The 19,946-nt window shown below is 36.5% G+C and overlaps 1 protein-coding gene across 1 annotated transcript in view; it reads right to left on the bottom strand.

Annotated features, from left to right (window-relative positions):
* The window catches only part of LOC125231351, a 326,325-nt gene that overhangs the window by 267,862 nt on the left and 38,517 nt on the right, over nucleotides 1-19,946 (bottom strand). The window contains exon 3 of the mRNA XM_048136797.1: nucleotides 10,125-10,170. Within this exon, the coding sequence (XP_047992754.1) occupies nucleotides 10,125-10,170 (46 nt within the window). The remainder of the gene's footprint in view (nucleotides 1-10,124; nucleotides 10,171-19,946) is intronic.

Below are 19,946 nucleotides of genomic sequence, written 5' to 3'. Positions count from 1 at the left end.
CAGCTCGTGAGCCGGTGATCTACTGCTTCACTTATATTCATAGCTTTTCTGTAATTTACCAATTTAAATTGGTCTTTGAGTTGGTTCATTTGCCTTGAGATATGAGGTCAAATTAAATTGAATGTTTGGTTAAAAGATAAACTGAAATAGTAAATCTTGTTAAGTAGTTAGCTGTTAAGTTACGTGATATTTTCCAATTATTTGATTAGTTTTGAAGAGATTTCTAAACTTCACCTGTCAGAAACGAGAATTCAATTTTTTTAACTCATCCCCCAAAACGAGTAAAACATACATACATACCTACGAAAAACATATGTACTTACAATTATACCTGTAGGTATCCCATAAAGGGGTAGACAGAGCACATCACACTTAAGTTTCAGTGCCACTCTTGGCAACTAGCAATGAATCAACCATAATAAAAACAGTTAATGATATAACGAGATAACCTTCAATATTGACTGATGTTCCGATGAAGTAATTAAATACCAGACGTTTTAACTGGCCTTTATTAATTCAATTAACTGGTTAATTGACTGTAAATTCCGAGCATACTATAAATACGTGGATAAATACTCTCTTTGCGTGGCTATGATGCGTTGATAACGTGATATCGACGCCTCCCCAAACATATCGACGCCGAACCGACTTTGGCCGACCTAAAATCGCTTCCTTTTACTATGAATGAACGTACGATAGGCTTGTGTAGTACATGTACTAATAGTACAAAAGAAACGAATCCCTACACTGTACTAGACCGAACTACTCCCAAATGATTCTGCTCTCTATAGTATAGTAAGTATACTCAAACACGCGCAACAGAACGGGATCGAAAGGAGCGAAGAGCTGATGAGTGACAATGACAGCAAAGCGATCCGTGTGATCCGACCGCAACCGAACTAGAACCGACTGACTCGGACCGAGAGCGCGCGAAAACGGCCGATCAGTTCTCGGCTACGCCATTTTCACAAGTTGTCTCTCGCTCTCTTGGTGTACTACTGTACTAAAGGTCCTAAAAGAAGGAACTAGTACACATCGGAGATCGTACTAGTTGGGAGCGATCTTTGCAGTGAACGAGCAGGCACAACTCTTACGTACGACGCGTAAGCATCTTTTTTAGGGTTCCGTAGTCAACTAGGAACCCTTATAGTTTCGCCATGTCTGTCTGTCCGTCCGTCCGTCCGTCCGTCCGCGGATAACCTCAGAAACCGTTAGCACTAGAAAGCTGAAATTTGGTACCAATATGTACGAGTATATCAATCACGCCAACAAAGTGCAAAAATAAAAAATTGAAAAAAATGTTTTATTAGGGTAAAAAAATATCAGCCCCCACTTTACATGTAGGGGGGCCTACATGTAAAGTGGGGGCTGATATTTTTTTTCATTCCAACCTCAACGTGTGATATATCGTTGGATAGGTATTTAAAAATGAATAAGGGTATACTACGACCGTTTTTTGATAATATTAATATTTTCGGATATAATCGCTCCTAAAGGAAAAAAAATGCGTCCCCCCCCTCTAACTTTTGAACCATATGTTTAAAAAATATGAAAAAAATCACGAAAGTAGAACTTTATAAATACTTTCTAGGAAAATTGTTTTGAACTTGATAGGTTTATTAGTTTTTGAGAAAAATACGGAAAACTACGGAACCCTACACTGAGCGTGGCCCGACACGCTCTTGGCCGGTTTTTTTTTCTCTTTATTTAGAATTTTTTATCTTCATACTAACGAGCGATTTTTGGTCGGCTAGAACCGATCCCGCGTCGATAGGTTTGGGGAAACCCTGTCTAACCCAGAAGGGCTAGCACGAGATCGACTGCCCGTCCTTATGCCATTACGGCCCAGCCACGACATTGGTCTAAGCGCGACAGTGGTGAGCGGCAGCCATACGTGCGAATGAAAAGTCCCATCGCTGTGTCTCGCTCCAATGTATGGCCGCCGCTCACCGCTCTCGCGCTTAGTCCAATGTCGTGGCTGAGCCGTTAATGCCTAGTTCCTTGCCTCGTCTTCTGTGAGTATTAACTCAACTTTTACTATGCTCGTATTAACACTGTATCTTTGAGTAACATTATCATATTGTCAGTGCATTCTAGTTTAGACTGCCTATTAAAATCTATCCTTGTGTACCATTGCCCTATGACAATGCCACTCAGATACTCTTATAAGTCTATAAATCGTAGTGGGAATTGTCTCAGGGTGTAGGTTGTACCTATTATTGTGTAATTCAATATCTTCTTATCTATATGACCTTTCTATGTCTGTTGTTTTCCCCAATAAAGAAAATAAAATAAAAACAAAATGCAAGTACAGAAAAAAACGTGTGGTATATACACTACCGTCAAAAAGTTTAAGACCAAAGACAATGTTCAGTGTCATTGTTATAAACCCTTCTAAAAATCATCAAACTAAATTTGTAATCAATAGAAAACAACGTAATCTTATTATATTGATCGGCAACCCATTTGTTCTGCAAGATGACAACAATCCCAAACACTCAGCAAAGATCTGTAGAAGCTACACAGTCAATAAGGAACGCCAAGGTATGTTAAAAAATATGATTTGGCCACCGCAATCCCCAGACCTTAACCCGATCGAACTTTTATGGGATGAACTCGACCGTAGAGTCCGAAGACAATGTCCGACATCTGCAACAGCTCTATGGGAGATACTGCAATACGAGTGGAAATCCATTAGCCAAGAATTGCTACACAAACTTATAGCAAGAATGCCAAGAATCTGCTCGGAAGTGAAAAAGCGTCGAGGAGGATTTTTCGATGAGAAAAACGTTTAGCTTTTATATATTATTATGATCCCTTTTTAAAAATTGTTATACGCTTTATTTTGTCGGTTGTAGGTACTGAAAAGTAATATTCTCATTGGAACTTCATGAATTGTTGATTATTTGCATATATCGTGTTTGGTCTTAAACTTTTTGACGGTAGTGTACGTATGCGAAATACTGCCGCACTGGCTATGCGGTCTCTCTGATTTAACTCCGTTTCGACTACACTTAATAATTAAATAAAACATGGGGTTTTTCTAAAATTAACTTTTTAACAAAAAATAAAACCGCCTTCAAAAAAAGCGTGTTACAAAATACGGAGAAACTAAAAAGCCAAAAATAATAAACCTTCGAATTCAGATTTCTTATCGGATTGCAATAATCTAAACATCCAAATTATAAACAAATCAATTATTTTTGTAGTCGGTACCAGACCTGTTTGTCGCCTTGCTATTTCCTGTTTGCCCCACCCAACCATACGCAGGCTGGCCCCGACTCCAAAAATAATTGATTTGTTTATAATTTGGATGTTTAGATTATTGCAATCCGATAAGAAATCTGAATTCGAAGGTTTATTATTTTTGGCTTTTTAGTTTCTCCGTATTTTGTAACACGCTTTTTTTGAAGGCGGTTTTATTTTTTGTTAAAAAGTTAATTTATTTGTTGATTTTTAGTGGTTCCTAGTGATATTATATGTATCAGTCCGAATATATGTACAGTAGTGAAAGAATTATCCTTTAACTCCTAACCATTGAGGAGTTGACCTTCCATCATCAGCTCAGCCATATAAAATTATTACCATCAGGCGTAAATACTGGTGTACCTTTGAAAAATACACTAAAAACATTACATGTGCCTATAACATTTGAAGAGTTCCCTCGATTTCTCCAAGATCCCATCATCAGACCCCGACTTGGTGCCAATGGGACCATCTCGGGGTTACACCCGTTCGATCAAAAAAAAATTTTGAAAATCGGTCCACGATTCTCGGAGATATCGAGTAACATACATACAAAAAAAAAAAAAAAAAATTCAGTCGAATTGAGAACCTCCTCCTTTTTTGAAGTCGGTTAAAAACGTATTAGCCAAATCAAATAATAACTAATCACACTTAAAGTAGCTAGAATGATTCAGAAGATTGTATCTCGATTGTTGATTGGTTGATTTAATTGGTCTTTTACTTATCCAAGTGAAAAGAAATTTCTTGATTGTTTTTTCTCTTCTTGATTGTGTTAAGGTTTCCCACATTTAATAATATGAAACATTGTTTTCTCAAATATAATTTTATTAAGTTCAAAATAATGGTTTGTTTACACTGTCGATTGCGGCACGCGATCCGGTGTAAAATGCCCTAAATTATGGGAAAGTAGCACGGATATAACAATTGTTTTTCACGTCATATAATATTTTGACTTAAGTTTGATAATGGACTTTTTGTTTTTATGAGATAAGAGACAAACGTTGGAAAGTCATGCTTAGGTACTTATGAAATAAAACAAAATAAATATTGGAGACATTGTATACCCGCTTAGATTTCAGCACCTATGCCTACAAAATTCTAACAAAGAAACGAGCCGCACGTGCTTAGCGTCGGATGATAGGGTTGCCTATGGATTAAAATGAATTAATTCTCAGATAAAATGTTATACTATATATTCAAGTCTTGGGTACTTTCTAGGTATAATATACAGTATTTATATATTTTTGTTTAAGCCTTCAGCATCACAAGCCTTATTGAACTTTTCAGTGGGACTTAATCAATAAGATCTGTGTAAGATTGTCCTATTTTATTCATTATGTCTATTTAACTATGCATTATTAGCCATTCCACATGTGAACATCGCATATGAACCTTAAAAAAAAACTCGCGACGTAAAGTAACAATAGAAAGTGCGAACGTGCGTTCCGTGAGAACGCGCGCCACCCCTGATTAGGCCGCGAACTCGCGGCCGCCAGCATGTACTTATAGCGCGGCGATACAATCGCGGAGTGAGCCGCCCCTGCTATGATCTAAGAAATAATATAAAAAATGAATTAATAAATCTTAGTTCACTATTTTATTTGTTACGACTAAATTATTTTTAACCCCCGACGCAAAAACGACGGGGTGTTATAAGTTTGACGTGTCTGTGTCTGTTTGTCTGTCTGTGTGTGTCTGTGGCATCGTAGCTCCCGAACGGATGAACCGATTTAGATTTAGTTTTTTTGTCTGAAAGCTGAGTTAGTCGGGAGTGTTCTGAAATTCCATAAGAAGGAAATTTCTCTTCATAGGGATTAATCCCTACATAGGGAATATTCCCGGGAACGGTTAATCCCCAGCCAAGGTCCTCATTAATCATTAATGAGGAACGCGATACAACGACAAGAAAGCAACTATCAACATCATGGTTGTACATATCAGCATAATATCAAAACCAAAACAAGTTGTTTTATGGAAATGCGTTCAGTTTGAAGTAGTCATTTAAAACGATGACGTACTTATTTTGGCAACATTATCTCAACATCCTTGGACAAGCCTTAAGAAATAGGTTTTACTTAGTATTCACGATGACTAGCTCTAACATTAAGTTCAAGGTAACCGAAGTTTTAAAAAGTTTTGTTTACTTTGTGAGTTACGGCAGCCAGACAGACAGACGGACAGAGTTGCACCATAAGGTTTCCTTTTGAACTTTTTTGGTACGGAACCCTGGAAACTTACTTATGTATATTGAGCGTGGGACTATCGTTTTTATTTTTGTGCCTAAAATAGTTATACGGATTCGAAGAAGGCTTTAAGGATAATGTTCTCAGAGTATTATAAGATTTATAAGAATAAGGAAAACATGTAGTGAATAGTAGTGAATAGTAATAAATAGGCAGAGAAAAGGTATAGGTAACCTACTACTTAGGTACAGGTAGTTTGTACTTTTCACGACGAAGTATTTGCCCATACAAAATACATATTATGGATCGTTAAATTCATTTTTGTAAGATTGTGTGTTTTTTTAATTCATTTGTGGCTTGATTCAAAGTTTAGCACTCAAAAATAATTAAATAGGTAGTCATTAATGAAACGTTGCTTATATTTTCAGTGAGTAGAGCCACGGGCCGAGCTAGTTTATATTTCTAAACAAGGCCCAATTCACTACTTTTCCCTTTACATTTTCTGAAAAACTTTTCTATCAGCTCTCTATCCAAAAGGTCCCAAAGGAACGCACGGAACACCAACTCATCAAACTCCTCAACAGCGGCGCTGCACGTCAAGGAAAACATACAATTTGTACGTATAACTTTTAGTTCCAAATTTCGCCACGCGCAAGCATAAGTTTGTATGTTAGTTTGCGCAAAACACTTACGGGAAGTTTGTACCCTTATGAAATTTTGATATCCAATGTGATTCCCGCGGGCGCTGTGCTATCATAACAGTTTTATTAAAACTGTATGATAATATTAGGATCTTTTCTACTTCATTATTAACCAAAACTTTTTTTTAACAAAAACCCCGACGAAAAGACAAGGGGGTGTTATAAGTTTCACGTGTCTGTATATCTGTTTGTCATGCCACATCGTAGCTTTCGAACGGGTGAACCCATTTTTGTTTTTTTTTGTTTGAAAGCTGAAGTTAGTCGGGAGTGTTCTTGGCCAGGTCTATGTGGGTTTTTTTTATTTTAATTTTTGACTATCTTCTGTCAGTGGTTCTATTTGTTAACACGTATTAAAATTATTGGACAGAGGATAGGAAGGGCGCTATTTTCTAACAAAAACATAACTAAGATCTAAGCGATCACTCGACCAGACTTTGAACTCAAAAATGTATATAAAGAAACCTCTTTATTCATATTGAATCAATATAGTTTTTATTTTTAACGAAATTAATACTGCTACCAGAACTTTCTATCCCTTATATTTTATAAAATAAACTCCAGAATCGGTCCAAATAAAAACGAAACGGAAATAAAAAATTCCAGGTTTCCCGGGAATTGTAAACCTGGAACGGTAACGTATTTTTTTATTTCGTGTTTGTTTTCAAGTTCCCTTTGCCTGCTGTGTGTAAACAGCTTCCAATATTTTGCCGGGGAGGATGTTGATTCTAATTTTACAAATTGTTACTATATAGAACAGGTTTTGATATGACCTTGAGGTTCGTCATTGCGTGACGGACTGCCGGGGCACAGTATAATAAAGGGTATTATCGTACAGTATGGCCACTCCTGCTCCCTACTGAAAGTGCCGCCCACCCCCTCTCGGTTACCTCACAGTTACCGCCTGCCAAAAACGCGAACAGTCGACCTGTCATATTTCAGTCATACAAGCATAGTCCACGTTCACCTACACCAGCTTAGACTGTGTGCTAATAGGAACGCGCCTCTTTCATATATTTGATCGCCAGTGGCCGAGGTGTGGCGGGGGCATAAACCCTATACCCTATATGTTGCAAAAAATATATATGTGGGAGCGAGACCACAACGATGCGAATTTTCATTACGACCTTATAGCCGCTGCCGTAAAGGTACCCAGTGTCAGAAGTCAGAACTCCCTCTGTCGAATTGACCATATGTGGTCCTCTTAAGCACACCTCGGACACTGGCGATCAAATATATTGAAAGAGGCGCATTCCTAGCACACAGTCTTAGCTCGTGTAGGTGAACGCGTACTATGCTTGTATTCGAACACATACAGAAAGGTGTTTATTGAGAACATTAATGAGTGAAATATGACAGGTCGACTGTTCGTGTTTTTGACAGGCGGTAACTGCCAGCGGGGAACGGGACTGGCCATACTGTACGACAGTACTCTTTATTATACTGTACCCTCTATCGTCTTGGTGATTGGCTCGCATCTTACAAAACAAACTACATTTACTTCACTTTGCATGCATCAATCAGAGTGAGCTAAGTTCAAGGTTACATCAAAACAACATAAAACCGTAACAGTTTGTGAAATCTGAATCAGGTTCCATATTTTCTTCAGGCCAGGAACTAACATTTTCTGTCCATGAGCGGTCAATATCGCAGGAAACATTTTATTTCACTTAGTCTTTTCTATACGTTATATTTATTATAAATATCTATTTATGTAAAAGTATGTGTAGTCTATACATTATAGTTTGCTTTTCTTCTAAGTACATCACCTTTCTGTCTTCTCTCTGCACCATTTCTATTGAATCTCTGTGTGGCCCTATGGTTGACTGGTAGACCTTTTTGCCTTTTGGTGGCCTTTTGGCATTAAGTCCGCCATTTGTACTTTTTTTTTTGTATTTTTGTGCAATGTTTAAATAAATAAATAAATATTTTTATTTACACTACTCTAACAGTTCTTCTCTGTTATAAGGTCTACCGTTTACCTGCTGACTAAATAAACAGATAACTCTTATTCCTTCACTTATAAGGTTCTATTTTGTTTAAAGTAATCTTATTATTTTACTAGCATCGCCTAGAACTCCGGATTCTGCAAACATTACCTTTCCTGCTTTATTATTATTATTATTTTATTATTATTAAGAGCCCGTATTGTCCCACTGTTGGGCAAAGGCCTCCCTCAAATTCCTCCACGCATCCCTATCCCCTGAAGTCTCCCACCAGTCCTCGTCAAAGGCGTCAAGCTCGTCGCGCCATCTCTGGCGAGGTCTACCGCGACGCCTTACAATTTGTGGTACCCAATGTGTGGCTATCTTGGCCCACAGGGCATCCGGCATCCGGCAGACGTGTCCCGATGTGTATGTTACCCGATGATAACATCGGGTAACCCGATGATAACATCCTTTCCTGCTGTTTCTCAAAAATATATTTTGTATTTTACGACATAAAGTCGATGTTCCAAGCTTCCAAGTATAGATTTATGACGTTTTAAAAATTAATTTAATACTCAATACTCAAATCTTTATTGCAAATAAGGACAAATCCATGCAGTAGTGGATACACAGTATCAATAGAATCTTAAGCTAAACTAAACCAAATAGGTATGTAGGAATATTCATCTCAAAAAGGTATTAATAAAATTCACATTATAACATTAAACAATTCATAGTGTAAAATTTAAAACGATGCGATAAAATGATGAATAAGAATAAAAATTAGAACATAGATATAAAATTACAATACAAAAATTGATACAATTTGTCACATTAATTCAATTCAATAGTTTAAAACAATAAAAATTAAAATAAAATTATCTATGTCAATCAAATATTTTGCCAAAGTATTCGTCCAAGTTATAGTAAGGTCTATCCATTAAATATGTCTTCAAATTGTTACTGAACTCTTTAACATTAGTGGAATCTTTAATTTTCATGTCAAGATAATTATATATTTTAATTGCGATATGATTGATGCTTTTCTTATAATATGCAAAACGTGATTCGGGTAGCATAAGATCTAAATTACGACGAAGCGGATATCTTTCACATTCTTTTTTGAATTGGTATGATCCTATATTTTTGTGGACAAATAAGCAGATTTGGTATATATACAATGCGGTTACTGTGAGTATGTTATTTTTTATAAAAAGATCCCTATGCGTTTCAGGGAAATAACCTTCAATGAAGCGAATAATATTACATTTACCTTTTTTTGTGACCGTTAATTAAGTTCTTCGAAGCGTTTTGTGGTTTCGAGTGATACGAAATGAATGGGTTTTTAATTTTTAAAAACGACGTGCATTGAAATAATACCCAAGTTTGGAAGAACTACTAGGGTTTCTTCATAATGTCAATTCAAAATACCTTTTGACACTCGTTTTATTTCTAGACGTACCTAATTACCCTTTTTTTCTGAATATTAACATTAAGAAAATATTGTTACACAAAATATTGTATTAAACATAATTAATTTAAGGTGGAGGAAGAATGAAGGGTTTGTCTTGAGGGGTATGATGAAAAATCTTCCAAATAACGAAGCACTATGAGCGGATTTTTATATTACCTTACAAAGAAAACCTTTCAATCTTCCACTACCTTCTCAAATATTTTATTACTCTACAGAAAAACAAAAACTATATTAAGCTAGAATAATTTAAACATGTAATATACTTAGGTATCCATTAACTGATCTAAATTGAGACTACGTTTGCAACGAGATGTATAAAATAAACACATACATACATACATACATACATACAATCACGCCTGTATCCCATAAAGGGGTAGGCAAAACACATGAAACTACTAAAGCTTCAGTGCCACTCTTGGCAAATAAGGGGTTGAAAGAAAATGAAACTGTGACATTGCAGTGACAGGTTGCCAGCCTCTCGCCTACGCCATAATTTAACCCATATCCCATAGTCGCCTTCTACGACACCCACGGGAAGAAAGGGGGTGGTGAAATTTAGATAAAATAAAGATTTTAAATAAATTGTTTTTACCTGCTACTGGAGATAGCTTCCGCATCACACACCATCTTGATTTCCACTGAAACAAAAACAACTAAAATGAATATTACGTTTTTACGATAATGCACAAATAACAGTAATGCTACTCTAAAAGGCAGAAAAGTAAAAAAAAGACAGGACTTAAAGACATCAATGAGGGCCACTGTATACGTACCCAACAGTCGTAAATGGCAATAATTCAGTGGGTCCTGTGAATAAGGACATAACTCAAAATGACTCGATGAAAAAGGGCACAAGTCCGAGATGGGACTGCATGAAGGATTCAGTGGGACATGTTCATGATATGAAGGATTCAGTGGGTCTTGTGAAAAAGGGTATAACTCAAAATGACTCGATGAAAAAGGGCACAAGTCCGAGATGGGACTTGTGCCCTTGAAAAAGGGCTTGTGCGATGAAAAAGGGCACAAGTCCGAAATGGGACTTGTGCCCTTTTTCATCGAGTCATTTTGAGTTATACCCTTATTCACAGGATCCACTGAATCCTTCATGAACATGTTATTGAATTTTTGCTATTTTATATCGCATTGTACAAATAAAAAACAATGAAACCTATGCAGGTTACCTTTACTTCGCTGTCATAATTTACCTACGAGCCCCAATGCAAATGATATCGTCTAGTCACACTTCAACGTGCGATATTTATTTCCGAAACTGGTGTTTAAACCCAGATTGACTTTGATGATACATGGAATACACGACACACTAAGCCATTAAAACTAGTTTAATCTTGCGCCGTACAAAATGCCCTAATGTTATATGTTTTAATATAATCATATCATAAAAATAACATATCTAAAGCAAAAAAATACGCCTAGTTCATATTTGAGGCATAATAGGTCGTCTATTTTAAATAAAAATAGTTTAGTAAGATTTATATTATACAATAATATTTTAAATTGAATTAATAATATTATAAGTCGTCTTATATGATATACGGCTACATAAAAAGGTAAATTCTGTAAAAAATATAATTATTCTACAACATTTTTATACCAAAATAGCAAGAGGTAAGTCGGTTCCTGAATCAGTGAGGAAAATTATAATTTCCAGTAACAATAGCGGCAAATCTACGTTCCAAAATATCCAAAGACCTTTTTTGCCAAGATCTACGGCGCATACAATCATCCAGCATCAACTAAAACACGGAACCGTCTCCTGTTTAAATAAATCTGGCCGTCGAAGAATAACTGCCAAAGAGAAAACAGGATTTTGAGGAGCATCATCAGGAAAAATCGTCATGCAAGAGCAGGAGAACTTATCTAACTATGGCATGACGCGATCAAAATAAACATTTCAGTCGATACCTGAAAGACAGTAATGAAAATAATGGGCTTCGGTTTTCACACCGCTAAACAGAAACCATTACTTACTCAAAAGCAGAAAACTAACAGGTTGAAATTTGCACAAAAGTACAGAAACTGGACTGCCGATCAGTGGCGAAAAATAATATGGAGCGACAAATCCAAATTTGAGGTCATAGTTGGCGATGAACGAAGTAAAGTCATTCAAGAAAAAGGAGATGCATTTCACAAAGACTGTCTTGAACGCAAGGTGTAGTTTCCAGCATCTTTAAATGATTTGGGGCTGTATGTCGGCACAGGGTGTGGGATGTCTGCAATTTATAGATGGAACCGTCAATGCAGAGAAATACAAAAGCATCTTGGAATAGAGTTCACTACCGTCTATAAGAAAGTTCAAGTATATAAATGGATTTACTTTTCAACAAGATGGTGCCTTATGTCATACTGGCAAGACAACGATGGAGTGGCTGAAACAAAAACAAATTCCTACCATATCATGGCCATCCAGCAGTCCAGACTTGTCTCCCATAAAAAGTTTGTAGTGGTAAATGAAGAAAAAGTTGCGAAAAGATCCTTCTAAATCCAAAGCTGATTTTAAGGAGAAACTTGTGGGTGTCTGGAATGGAATAACCCCTGAGGAGTATAGACAGTTGGTAGATACAATGCCGCTCAGAATTAAGGCCGTTTTAGATACAAAAGGTGACGCCACCAAGTGGTAGTTGTTCTTTTCTGCATCGGCTACGCTGAAGACGAACATTTTTGCGAGTGTTACATTTGGTGAAATTATGTTTTTTTGTTTACTAGTGAGGAAAATTGTTAATTTATGTTTTGAATAAATAAAATATGCATTATAAGCTCTCTTGTTTTTATGTTACATGTTCTACTAATCATCTAATTCATCCTGAATTTTGAGGTCGAAGTTAGGACATAATATTTTTTTCATACTAGACGATATCATTTGCATTGGGGCTCGTAGTAGGTAAGTAGGTTCTTAGGAATACTAATTTGATCTCATATTCTAAGTTGCCTCCGTTCTTGCTTTCATTGGCATTCATTTCCAATTCACGTTCTAAAATGCATTTTCAATTCATGTTATTAAAGACCAAGTTCGTGTGAATCTTTGTGCGAAATTGTGTTTGTACTGTAGGGAATTTGCTGATTTTGAAGCAACGGAAAATGGTCCGTAGGGAATGCTTTGAGATTGGTATAAAACTGAGAAGAATTTGCAGTGCTTACTAAATAACCCCATCTCGTAGAAGTAATAGCAGACTTTCTATAAACAAAGATGTTCATTAAAATATTAGGTAAGTACATCCCATAAACAATAAAAACTAAATTTAAATCTGTACATTCGTTCGGGAGCTACGATGCCACAGACACATACACACAGACAGACAGATACGTCAAACTTATAACACCCCATCGTTTTTGCGTCGGGGGTTAAAAACAGATACCTCCTCAAAATCATAAATCATATTAAGCAACTGTTTGTAAATTGATCTATACTAATACTTATGTTATAAATAAGAAAGTGTGTGTGTCTGTTTGTTTGTCCGTCTTTCACGGCAAAACGGAGCGACGAATTGACGTGATTTTTTAAAGATAGTTGAAGAGATGGAGAGTGACATAGGCTACTTTTTGTCTCTTTCTAACGTGAGCGAAGCCGCGGGCAAAAGCTAGTATTTAATAAAAACATTTAAACAACATTCGTACTCAATCCCGAACAATCGCACCGTAAAAAACCGTTACAAAAATATCTGAATTGGAGTATTCCCGACCTTTTTATTGGATCGCATAAATGTCGTATCAATAACAATGTTTTAATGCCGCCATGTCAGTTTTGTTGTCCGCTATGAAGTCGGGTTTTAATTAAAATATGACGTTGATGTAGAATTTATGGAAGAGACTCATTCAATATTAATAATATGTGGATAATGCGTAAGATATTTGTTATGTGACTGGTAATTATGTACAGTACAGTTGCATAGATGGCGATGCATTAGCTGATACAGATTTCTTATTGCTTCTACGAATATTATATGTAGAGAACTTGTGATATGTTGTTGTAGTCCTAAGGCACTCCAGAGGTGCAAAGGGCCTTCACAAGCTCGCGCCACGATTTCCTATCTTCAGCGACCCTTATGGCCTCGCTCCAGGTCAATCACTGGCCAGTTTATAATAATGAAAAAAAAAAAAAAAACAGCCGCTCGGACAAGGCGCTCGGGGCCACGGCTTGCATTGTGCGGTTTCCAGACGAAAGCAATGCTCGCGTTATTTGGGCGTTTTGTGATATGGATGCAGGTTCCTTCCGCACTTCCGCATGCTACCTTCAGCAGCATCAGCACCTTTTGTTGCATGCTAATAATAAGCAATATAGTTTTAAGTATCTAGTTATCTAGTTCATAAGATCTCTTTTTTCATCTTTCAAATGTACCTATGTGGTGCTGGATGGTTTCTGCAATAAACGTTTTTCTATTCTATTCTATTCTTTAAAATGAGATATGGTATTCATGAATAAAGAGGATATTGAAGACTGACAATCAATTTGCACAATGTATCCGTATTTCAAAGATAACTTCGTAACACAAAATACAAGGCAGGTAGAAGTCCTCAACGTTAGATATGCAATAGACAGATTTTTGTGTTTATTGTGTCAATTTGATAGCTTTATAATTGGGGTAAAAATTACCAATTTCGTAAGAAACATGAACTTTAATGTCTATATTTTTATATCGCACCAAAACTGTAGTTTCGAACGACTGTTAAAGAGTAAATCGAACTATGCTCAAGTCCATACTCCGTTATTCTGCTGCGTACTATTAAACTAGTACTGTCATTAAAGAACGTGCTAGCTAGAACACGTCATATCTAAGACCGTACGTGTTATTATTATGACACAGAAGCGTTATCACAATGACATTGGTTGTTGCAATCCTTGTTCGTTCCGGTTACGATAGCTATTATGTAGATTCATTAGTTATCTATTTAGACATAGGTATATAATCAATAGACACAGATGTTCATAATTATTGTAACTTAACTAACGTAACTTTGGTCAATTTAGAAAATTCTCTAACAGAATATGTAGACGCACAGATTTACAAAAAAAGAAGAACACGGGAAAATCAACAACCAGTAGCCCCATCTATTTACTATATTTGAGAAAATGTGTCACTCGATTTTAAGAAGCAAAATGGTAAATGTTTCATTAGAAGAAACTGAAATGACAAAAGACACTGACACTGACATCCGACTGTAAGCAGATGGAAACAGAAAGAAGTGATTCAAAGTGATTCCTCAAACAATTTTTTCACCTCTCTCTGCAGCTGACTACATCTCCAATGCATATTTCCATTCAAGCTGTGGGTATACTATACTCCTGTCATTAATGTAATTATTGTTTAATTTATTGTTCTTCGAATATAAACTTATGTCGCCGTTTTATATCCGCGTCCTAATTCGCGTGAGCTCATCCTGCGCTTTCCATCTGCATATCGAGGTAATGCTGAATCGGAAGCTACATTTCCGAACGTTCCCTCTACCGTTCGTTCGGTTCACTATACCGAAATATGGTGATGTGAATCGTGATTATTTTGTTTTTAGCACGATGAGTAGGAGCAACATCGTTATGTGTAACAACAAATTGGCAAAACTAAAAATTGACACGTTTTTTAATAATATTATTATTTTGGCTAACTATTTTCAAGGCGCGCAGCAAACGATGGAAATTCTTTCTTTAGACAATACTAGTTGGTACTGTTGGTATATCAAGAAAATTCGTCACTACTTTTAAAAAACCGGCCAAGAGCGTGTCGGGCCACGCTCAGTGTAGGGTTCCGTAGTTTTCCGTATTTTTCTCAAAAACTACTGAACCTATCAAGTTCAAAACAATTTTCCTAGAAAGTCTTTATAAAGTTCCACTTTTGTGATTTTTTTCATATTTTTTAAACATATGGTTCAAAAGTTAGAGGGGGGGGACGCACTTTTTTTTCCTTTTGGAGCGATTATTTCCGAAAATATTAATATTATCAAAAAACGATCTTAGTAAACCCTTATTCAGTTTTAAATACCTATCCAACAATATATCACACGTTGGGGTTGGAATGAAAAAAAAATATCAGCCCCCACTTTACATGTAGGGGGGGTACCCTAATAAAACATTTTTTTCCATTTTTTATTTTTGCACTTTGTTGGCGTGATTGATATACATATTGGTACCAAATTTCAGCTTTCTAGTGCTTACGGTTACTGAGATTATCCGCGGACGGACGGACGGACGGACAGACAGACAGACATGGCGAAACTATAAGGGTTCCTAGTTGACTACAGAACCCTAAAAAACTTGTATCTTCGTCTGTCAATGAAAAGAAAATTGTAGTAAGTATGTATGGAATGCATATAACTTACTGCGTTTTAACTTTGAGGAGCAGCGTGAGATACGAGATTTTTTCAAAGTAGTGACGAATTGTTTTTGACTGTATTGATGCATCACGGATTTTTTTGAGCAGATTCATGGAAAATGTTATTAGTGACTGGCATTTTGTAATAACGAGTTTTATATAAGTTCTCTTTCTTCCTAGCGTTATCCCGACCTTCTGCCACGGCTCAAGAGAACCTGGGATCCTTTAGCAACTAACCCAAAATTCTGGCGTCTACTCTAGTCTTTTTCGAAAGTGACTGTCACCATGCAGGGAAAGTAACAAGCAGTGATCCTAAAAAAACTCTTAACTCATAATATTTTTTACGCTTCATTGTGATTTTTGACAAATATACATGCAAACTGTAGGTATAATATAAAATCACAAGAGATCACTATTTTCAGGGTCCGATTAATTCGAAATAAGAGTCCGATAACTTCGAAATATAATTCCGATAGACTCTTCAAATTCCACAATATTTTGCATAGGGAGCAAAGACATATCTAACTCCGTATAGACGGATAAAGTCTAATAAAAAACGTACCTCAAAGCCCTAGAGAAAAAGGTACGGTGGCCTAGATGGCGTTACACCTTTGGGGATCGCGCGGCTAGATGGCGCTAATATAAATATTTGACATTTTAACACATATCAAGCTAACAATATGGGCCATTGTCAAAACTGAGGTTCAAAAGTTTTAAGCTTGTGTCGAGAGATGACAGTCTAAATATGCACTGCGATTACACATTTTACTTTGACAGTCAGTCAGTAACTCTCTATAATACTCAATCCTCTTTGATAGGGAGTAAAGTAAAGCCATGTTTACAGTACAAATTCTGTAGCGCGTGTGTCCAATTCCAAGTAGCCCTGTAATCGGAACTGTGTCCGGAAAACGTTCCGACAAAGGAGCGTGTAAGTGTGCCTTTGTAACTTTAGCAGTCATTAAGAGCCTTGATGTCCGAGACTTGGTCCACTCTAGAATAATAGCTGATTGTAAGAATAAACTTTATAACAAGCGGTAAAGTCCAATTTGTATGAGGTGCATATGTTCAGACATGTGCACCTCATATAAATTGGATAGTTTGGATCTCATCCAAACTATCCAAAGGTAAACTCCGAAGGTAAATATTATAAGGGTAGCGTCATAAGAGGAGTGATTTTTTAAATTGCAAATATTTATCAATGGGCTGTTTAGTTTAGTTTTAGTTTTTAGTTTATTTATTACATAATGATAAATTACAGTATAAATTAATCTACGTTAACCTATATGAATTTACATTATGATCGTCAATAATGATAATTATAATTAGGCATGCAAACATATAAGAGGTACAATAATATTTATTTATTTGGCTGTTTCGCCAAAGTGACATTGACACTTGACAAGTTGACACTGACAATAGTGACAATTCTGTGCCTATTTCTGCGTTTGTAACTAACTTTTTTAAAAGGAGTGTACAAGTTTCTAATGGGTCGGCAACGCGCATGTGACACCCCTCGAATTGCAGGCGCCCATAGGTTACGGTGACCGCTTTCCGTGGACCGTATACCCGTTTGCCACCGACGTGGTATTAAAAAAAAACACAGCGTCAATATTTTCTGGTTGAACAGGCAATGGACGAAGAAGTGTCACCGTCGGGCGACAATTGTCACTATTGTGATATAGGCCACCGGTATGCAATTCATTGACATCTGTTCCCGGCCTACGGTCTAACTTAAGTATTATAAATTATTTTCGGTCCATTGTGTCTCACTGCTGGGCAAAGGTGTTCTTTTTTAGGGTTCCGTAGTCAACTAGGAACCCTTATAGTTTCGCCATGTCTGTCTGTCCGTCCGTCCGTCCGCGGATAATCTTAGTAACCGTTAGCACTAGAAAGCTGAAATTTGGTACCAATATGTATATCAATTACGCCGACAAAGTGCAAAAATAAAAAATGGAAAAAAATGTTTTATTAGGGTACCCCCCTACATGTAAAGTGGGGGCTGATATTTTTTTTCGTTCCAACCCCAAGGTGTGATATATTATTGGATAGGTATTTAAAAATGAATATGGGTTTACTAAGACCGTTTTTTGATAATATTAATATTTTCGGAAATAATCGCTCCTAAAGGAAAAAAAAGTGCGTCCCCCCCTCTACCTTTTGAACCATATGTTTAAAAAATATGAAAAAAGTACAAATGTAGAACTTTATAAAGACTTTCTAGGAAAATTGTTTTGAACTTGATAGGTTCAGTAGTTTTTGAAAAAAATACGAAAAACTACGGAACCCTACACTGAGCGTGGCCCGACACGCTCTTGGCCGGTTTTTCTTCTAAGCATCTCTATTTGGCCAATATTTTCAAAAGACATCATCAAAAGTGTCCTTAGCATTCAGACGGTGCTTAATACCATTATGTTCATTTATTTACCACGGAATAGGCTTTGACTATAGTTTTCGCACGTGTATCATTCTAGAACGCCTTTTCTCTCGGATTTGTCAATTCATTAGTTCCAATTACATTAAAATGAAGGGTTAAAAGTGTTAAAACACCACGCCCTTCAACAAGCTATTTCCATTTAACTAATGACTCATGAATTAGGTTCCTAGTATTATAATTTCTAGCGAATCCTGATTTGTTATCATAACACCGTGACTGGCTTCCTAATGTAGTTTATTGTTAGTAAGTGGCTTATCTTATTATAGTTTTGTTGGAGCTACTTTATCTATAGTTATACTATCTTAATTGTTTCTGGTAATTGCATTAGTTCCTCCTTCATTGGTTACCGTAACGTTTTCCAACTTAGGTAAACTTTAATTGGTAAAACTGTTATTTTTCTGAATTGCTTGGTTAAATATATTTTCCCCTCACTAGCTCGGAAACACGTGTTTTGTCCTTTAATATCAGCGGGTAAAAACGCATTTTATCCACTAGTGGGTAAAGTAATTTGACCTTGAATAAAGTCAAATTAACTGCTTTAAAATTGATAAAAGTAGGAAAGTCTAGTAATTAAGATGATTTGCCACCTGTGGAACTACTGGAAGTAATGATAAACGCATTTTTTTGCGTTGTAGTTTCCTCGCTATAGTGAGGGGAAAAGTTTTGTGTTACAGTCGGGTGCAAATGTATTTTACTTCTCGTGTGTTAAAAAACTCGCAAGTTCAGGATTCTATTCTCGAACCACTCGCTTCGCTCGTGGTTCAACTATAGAATCCTTTCACTTGCTCGTTTTTCAATTCCACACTCGGCGTTAAAATACAATTTTGCCCCCTTGTATAACAAATAACTATTATTTACTAATTCTTCTGCATTGCCTTTTAGCGTCAATAGTTTCCATTTTATTTCGTCATGGAATTAAATGTTGAAATGTAAGTATTGCAAAAACATTACCTTATCTTACCAACAATTTATTTGACGTCATACATTTCTTGCTGCTGCAACGTTTTAACAATAACTTACCAGTCTCCATCAAATCTGACCTTAATATACCAAGTGCTCAGCTAATTTGAGAGAATGTTTCAGTTTTTTCTAGCTATTTCTAAACGTTTGTCGGTCACGTACTCTATTACTGCTACCGAAGCCAAATAATCAATATAACTGTCAATTCCACGATAAACTGATAAGCTATCGTGACACTGATAACGTCAACGAGTCCTATTTACGGTCTTCAAATCTAGTTATTGATATGAAAGTAATGTTTGGACGTGGATTACCTATGGTAAATTGTTTTAGGGTTCCGTATGAAAAAGGTGAAAAAGGATTCCTTTTTGTGCGACTCTGCCAACCTTTCTGTAAGTTTTTAATAAATTGTCGGTGGAAAACAGGCGTACGGCCTGCCTGATAAGCAGCTTCCGTAGACTATGAACAGTATAATAAAGAGTACTATCGTACAGTATGGCCACTCCCGCTCCCCGCTGAAAGTACCGCCCACCCCCTCTCGGTTACCGCACAGTTACCGCCTGTCAAAAATGCGAACAGTCGACCTGTCATATTTCACTCATACAAGCACAGTAAGCGTTCACCTACACGAGCTTAGACTGTATGCTAGGAACGCGCCTCTTTCATGTATTTCATCGCCAGTGTCTGAGGTGTGCTATGG

Source organism: Leguminivora glycinivorella, chromosome 11 (genome assembly GCF_023078275.1).
Source record: "Leguminivora glycinivorella isolate SPB_JAAS2020 chromosome 11, LegGlyc_1.1, whole genome shotgun sequence".
In the NCBI taxonomy this organism is placed as follows: domain Eukaryota; kingdom Metazoa; phylum Arthropoda; class Insecta; order Lepidoptera; family Tortricidae; genus Leguminivora; species Leguminivora glycinivorella.
The sequence above is the reverse complement of the archived record's forward strand: the minus strand, read 5'-3'. Positions and strand labels throughout refer to the sequence as shown.